The sequence below is a fragment of the Dermacentor silvarum genome, unplaced genomic scaffold, assembly GCF_013339745.2.
Source record: "Dermacentor silvarum isolate Dsil-2018 unplaced genomic scaffold, BIME_Dsil_1.4 Seq583, whole genome shotgun sequence".
Lineage (NCBI taxonomy): Eukaryota > Metazoa > Arthropoda > Arachnida > Ixodida > Ixodidae > Dermacentor > Dermacentor silvarum.
In genome coordinates, this window is record NW_023606467.1 from 22,062 (window position 1) to 28,818 (window position 6,757).

Here is a 6,757-nt window from a genome sequence, read left to right on the forward strand (position 1 = left end):
AAATACTGAGAATGCGGCTTTTTCTTGTTTCCTTTTTGTTTTGGTGTCTTGTAGCGCATTTAACCATTGCGTCTTTTTTTTTCTGTCCGGCTTGACGTCAGAACGAAATGAGTTGTAACGCGGTGGCGAAAGCCGCCGCGGCCATAAAGACAACAACAGCAACAAAACAACAGGAAGCGTGAGGCTCGAGTGTCAAGGAGGCCGCACGGTTAGCGCCGGGCATCTTGCGACGGACAAATGGCAGTATAAAACGCGGCACCGCGGCACTCTGTGTCAGTCACAACTGTCAGTGCCTTACACACTGACGTGCACGTTCTGAGCAAGGTAAAGTGGTGGTAGCACGTCTTGGAAGCGAGAGTCTGCAGATCTGTCCGAAAGATTTACCCCCACTCCCAGTCATCATGTCTTCTGCAGCCGTTGTCTTCGTTCAGGTAAGAAGACTGGAATCAAAATTAATGGCTACGATTGCGGTGCAGGAGGGTGCGCCCACAGTTCTAGTCTTCTGGGAGCTGTCCGAATAGGCACACCCCTACACCAAGCGCTTCGAGTACATGTTCACAATTACGGCCTGGTGATCCTACCATTAATGTGGAACAGCGTTGGGCATAGTTTGCCAGCTGGTGGCTTAATAGTGAACGTGCACGCTGCGGCATTTATATTTCACCAATTGCTACGCACATAAGAGCCCCAGCACACCTTTGAAGAGCTCAGGAGTGGTAGGTGGCAGCAGCTGTTTATTTCATTCTTTTTTTTTTCTTTCTTTTAGAAGATAGGCTTCAGGTAGCATATTTCACCGTAATACGTGTGTGATAATCCACAAATTCTCGCGCTTCATTTTTTTTTTGGCGAACATATTTGTTACGTTCAGCCACAAGTTACGCCAGGCTATAAGGCACGCCATTCTTTTGAGGCTCACCGATTGCCAATGTTTGCCACGCGAACGGCGGTACTGGTAATGAAAGAGCGAAATAAAAGCCTGCTGCGTAGAGGCAAGCGCGAGTAGGAGCGACGAGCTATTCTAACTGCGCGTGGTAAAGACGAAATGATCTCGAAGTAGGGACCTGCGCTATACGGCGCCAACAAAATTCCTATGCGTCGCGCCAATCCTCTAGACAGCGGAGGCAGAACTTCAGCAGAGAAGAGATTTTGCATCGCGATACTAGCACACGCCAACAAAACACTTGGCTAGAAGAGCGTGGTGCACACTGTGAAACATATTTCAATCAACTTCTTGGCAATACAATGGCTACTATGCACCGCATAATTCAACCGTATCACAATTACAACGGCGACGGCAACACATGATGCATAGCTTTAGTACAGCGCATACAATATGGCAGGAACATTGCGTTACCGCTGTGTGGTACACACTGTTAATTCGCGGTAAAAAAGCGGCATTGAGGCTCATCCGTGGGAACATCACTTTCGGCGTTCCACGCTAACGCTTGCAAGCTTACTTTCGGAAACCTGGTGAGATCATGGCGTTGACAGTCGGAGGGGATGCCATCTGCTTCGTATCTATTTTGCCATCGTCTTTCAATGTTTGTTTTATTCGCATCTAAAGAAGTTGAAGTTTTGCGTTTGCTATATATTTGTATAAAATCTGTCCGACTCTTGGCCGATCTCCGTGAGTGGGTATGCGCCAAAGATGATAAGGTCATCATCATCATCATTTGTGTCCCGGTGCTTCGACTGCAAGGTGTCAGTGTCACTGGGCGTTGTTTTCTGGGTCCTCTCTCGGTTATCAGCTCTTATACTTAACAGAAATTGGAGTGTCAACGGAACGGGGGGGGGGATCGGAGTGAGAGATAGAAGGGGGGTTAAACCACAAGCGCCGCCTGATATCGGAGGCAATAGGCTGCAGATCGTTATTGGCATTTGGTTGTATAGATGGTGCCACAACCTGTATCTCCTCCAGATACTTATATGGAATATTGTACTATCGAGTCGTACATCTGCTTAGGCGCCGGCGCAACGTCTCAGGTGAAGCGCTCTGACAAATTGGATTGTCTGTCTAAATGCAAATTGTGGTCAGCGCTACGGGACGAACGACGCCATTTGTCATCGCTTTATGCCAGTGAACGTTCACTCAGGACACTCTGCAAGTGGGCGCTTAACCGAACAGCTGCAAGTTCAGACTAACGGTGTGTGCACACTAGGACCAGTAGGTATGTGCTCGTGGTCGTGATGCCGTCTATCGTGGTGGTTCCATTGTGTTCCCTCCAGCTTCGTCATCCGGCTCTCGCCATGCCATCGTTGTCATACATTCATCGTCATACACTTAATTGTCATCCAATTGTGCTTATGTAGTCGCCGTCAAGCTGTCGTCGTTGAACCATTGTGATCTTTTGACAAACATTATCCCATTATCGCCATGCCCTTTTCGTCATACTGCCTCCTTCGTTCCGGAGGCGTTACTCTTTCTCCATTATCGTCGTGGCAGGCCCTGGCTAGCGATCGTGTGTCGCACACAGCCGAAGCAGTGAAAATCGTAAAAAACCCACTACAAATCCAGAATAAGCGTGACTTCAGGGATACGGTGTGTTTCTACATTGCATGTATGCCAATTGCATTAACGCCGCCAGTCATCGAGAGATGGGTTCGGACGGAATTTTGATGTGGAATGCTTTGCACTTTGTTCGCAGGTACTCGCCTTTTCCATGGTCTCCCAGACTCTCGGCGGTGGTCAGTTCGGATACGGTGGTGGACTTGGTGGCGCCTTTGGTCCTTCCTTCGCCGGCACATTCGCACGGCAAGAACAGTATTATGTGAGTACCTCCGTATAGATGTAGCATGCAGCGGCACCGTTGCTTAGACACTGCGAACCAACAAGTAGTAGAAAAAGACGTATGTACAGCCGTGGCCTACCAAAAGCCTGATATAACAATGGCCGGCCAAAATCTAATACACAATACGCAGAGTAAGTTACAAAAGTGGCCAGAATACCGCTTAAGAGGTGTGCGTTTGCCTTGATGAGCTAAATTGCCACATTATCAACATTTTCTGCAGGTGGAATTGTTACGTAAAAAACAAGGCATGGTGGAAGAACGTCTTGTTGCCTTTCTTGGATCAGCAATAATGCATAAAAATACCTCGATGATGTGAAGCCGGTGATTAGACATTTAGTGTAACATTGTACCATTGGGTTTTCTTTAAAAAGTGAAAACTATGAGGCAGCACGGATTAAAAAAACGATGTCGAAGAATCTACGCCAGCACAAGTGACCAAAAAACACTAAAGATAACAATCCATTAAGAATACTGTAATGTCAAGGAACCCGTCACGTAAGTAGAAGGAACTTGTCATGAGCAATTACTAAGTACCTCCCAGTAGGTTGGCAGGCGTCGTCATGCCTAAACAGAAGCGGAAATGTCGCATTATTGACACTGTTCCATGTTATAGTTCTGCCTTACTTTTGACACCGATAAAATGTCAAGATGGACGCACATTTTGTTAAAGAACATATTACACCAAAGAAGTTATAAGGTATTGTGAAAGAAATACTGACTTCTAACCGTGAAACTATTCTGATGATGCAGATGTTAAGAGCCTAGCTAGTTAATAAAGATAAGCAGGTGGTGTTAAAAACAGTGTTCAACTGTATTTTCACCAGCATTTTTTCGTACCTGCCCTCATGGAGCCATTGGTGCTAGTCAGTTTTTGTACACGAGTAAACAGTCGAAGTATCATAAGTTTGCGGAAAATACACTTAATGGATTAAAATAAGTACGAATGCCGAATACGTTGCGATTTCTTGTGTTGAATGCCTGCTCATTCGATTGTAGACTATATTGCCTAAAAATTATTGTTACCAAGCCGCAAGGAAAGAAAACATATATAGTTTGTACCTACAATGCGCAGCATTTACTTGTAATACGTACCGGAAGATCGAAAATAATGTGGAGAATAAAATTCGCTTCACGGCGTGGGAATACAAAATTATTTCTGAAAAGCGTCATTATGGAAGCAGTCTCTTGAACCGGGAAAAATAAATGTTACAGCGCTTCGGTGCACCAATGACGTCTTAGATATCCCTTCTTTTGTTCTTCGTGCCATTTCTGAGCTAATACGGAAATATCGCACTCACTCGCAATCTCTCGACGCAGCCACCGCAACCGTACAGCTTCGGCTACGACAACGTTGACCAGTACGGCACCAAGTCCTACCACAAAGAACGAGGTGACGCCTCCAACACCAAGACGGGCATGTACGGCTACTCGGACGCCAACGGCATCTTCCGCCAGGTGAAGTACATCGCTGATGCTGGCGGATTTCGCGCAAAGATTGACACCAACGAGCCGGGAACCGCCCCTGGAGCCAGTGCCGACGCGGTCTACAATGCGAACCCTCTCCCCGCTGGCCCGCAGTACCGCATCATTGGTGGCTCCTCTCCCTACTCCTCTAGCTACACGAGCGCCTCCTCTTCTGGCCCTTGGTCTGGATAGTCAAGAGTGTGACGTGGGGAACTGTTTGCTGAATAATTGTTCCGGCCTCTGACGCCGTTCCTTTGTCAAAGGAACAGGCGTGCCAGCTGTTCTCAGAGGCTGGACTCTTCTTGTGTACAGTGTACTTAGTTTGGACGAAATAAAATGTACATTTTTTATCACTTGGCTATCCCCTCTATTTCCCTCGGTGTATTGATTCAGCAGGTATGGTTATACTTTGCCAGTACAAACTAAAGGGCATACTGTTCTGGACAAGCAATGCAACCGGAAGCACTAAACCATCCGGGTTGATACACACTGGTTCTTCCTTATTATCAATATAAATAAAGTTGATTTGCATTTAAGTAAACGTTGGACAATATTGGTTATTCACCAATTCTGATCATTTCAGTGCACATGGCAGAAACTGCATTTCACACCGTCTCTATAGATTTTTATATTTTTACCAGAATATACTTAAGTTTGAGCAGATTAAACAAGGCTATTCACACGATCATACAAGGGACAGTCATCAACAAGAAGCCAAGAAAAAGACTGGTATCATTTGTAATTCAGGTTAGAATATCGAAAATAACACAGAACCTAGTAGCACTTCCTTAAGGAAAACGAGATATGAGAAGGGCTTAGTTGACCAGTAGATGTATTGCTGAATATGAATAAATGTATGGTTATTTACAACAATGACAAGAAGCCGGTGAGTGATTATGATATTTTGAACGATAGTGTTAGTTTTTATGAAGAACCTTAAATGGGGCAGTTTCAGGAAGGCTAGGAAAGAAATTGAAATGAGTTAAGCCTAATGGCCACGGCATTTCTTCAGACAACGCTAAAATAAATAATTCTGGAATGCTTTCTGCGGAAACCATCGTGTTCAGAAAAATGAACGAGTTATGTTCACTCAGGTAAGAAACGAACTTCTTATAAGTTCAGTATTCCAAAGCTATGAACGGCTGTAAGTCATAAATGTAGGTCTATAATTGCGACTCCTGCAGTGCTGTCACTTTTGGCTAGAGGTACAGTTTTTTAGTGCGCCTGTATGCTAATGAAAAAAAAACTAATATGAGCAGAACAAATTTATTCAGCTATATGTAATTTCATTCTGTATATCTACCCAAAAATTTGTCCTTAATTCTGTTGAGTCTTGGTATTTTCCTAACTTCAAGTTTTTTGTTGCAGCTTTAAAACACTTGTTCTTTGCTTGCGATGGCTACCAGCGGTCGTCTAACACGGTAAAAAATGTGTTCTACATTTCCGACATTAACTGATTTTCATTTACAGAGTAATAAATAAGGGCGGGTAAAGAAAAAAGCGCTCGAACGTAACTTGAGGGACCCCTGACCCCCTTTGTTACATGCGGCCGACATGGTCTTTCCAACCGTAAATTAATATGCAAAACACACATGCAGAACACTTTATGAAAATACATGGGTTTCAACAAAGTACAGCAAATGTTAGTTTTATACATGTTCAATTACTGCAGTAAAAGCAAAAAGAAAAAGGGCATATTACACCCAAACTCTGCAACGTGTAATAACATAAAGTTTATTGAACTGCTATCACACTATTTAATACCAGTTCAATAAACGCAGTGGCTTAATAACATTTGAAAGGCATGGCTACTTCGAAAATGCGCAGCCGGTTATAGCAGTCCATTCCTGCCATTGCAAGGAATGGTGCATCTTGCGTCAGCACTCCGTCTGTGGCCTTTTCTGAGGCAAAACTACATATCTTCGGAACCAGGCCCCGGAAACTCCGCTGGTTTTTTGTCCACGCGAATTGCAGCGCCATCCATGAGATGGATGCGGAACCAAAATCGCTTTTCTTTTTTTTTTCTTGTCAACCCTCTCTCATCTTTGTCGTTTCTCTCTCGCCTTCAACTATCGGTGGCGCGGCCCGCGCTCGTCGTCGGCCGTGCTGATAACGGCCAAAACGGCAGAAAATTTGTTTCAGGCATTATGCGGTCAGTTTATCGCCTTCCGTGCTAGCAGTGTGGTCCGTGTGGTAACCTACCGTTGCACGTTTGTCGGCTTTTTTTTTTTTTCGCCATGTCTCGCAGCTGTCGCTGTGATGTCTCGCAGCTGTCGCTGTTCGTGTGTGGTTCCTTGGTGTAGGACCACATGAAGACGAAGTGAGCCATGCGACGTGAAATTCTACCGCATCCCTAAAGACAACAGGTGAGCACCGTGCTGTTTACTTCCCGGTTGTTATTTGTGATAGTAATTGTGCGCAGTCGTACTACATGGCTGTCCGATGGTGAGGCAGCAGTTGGCTGATTTAAATTAAATTATGAGGTTTTATGTGCCAAAACCACG

At 44.9% G+C, this 6,757-nt stretch overlaps 1 protein-coding gene across 1 annotated transcript; it reads left to right on the forward strand.

Moving 5' to 3' along the window:
- Positions 1 to 212: 212 nt before the first annotated feature.
- On the forward strand, positions 213 to 4,525 carry LOC125941900 (cuticle protein 10.9-like). Its single transcript, XM_049659770.1, has 3 exons — positions 213 to 431; positions 2,646 to 2,768; positions 4,107 to 4,525. Exons 1-3 carry the CDS (start codon positions 402 to 404, stop codon positions 4,443 to 4,445), a joined length of 492 nt encoding a protein of 163 aa, XP_049515727.1. The 5' UTR covers positions 213 to 401; the 3' UTR covers positions 4,446 to 4,525.
- Positions 4,526 to 6,757: the final 2,232 nt, after the last annotated feature.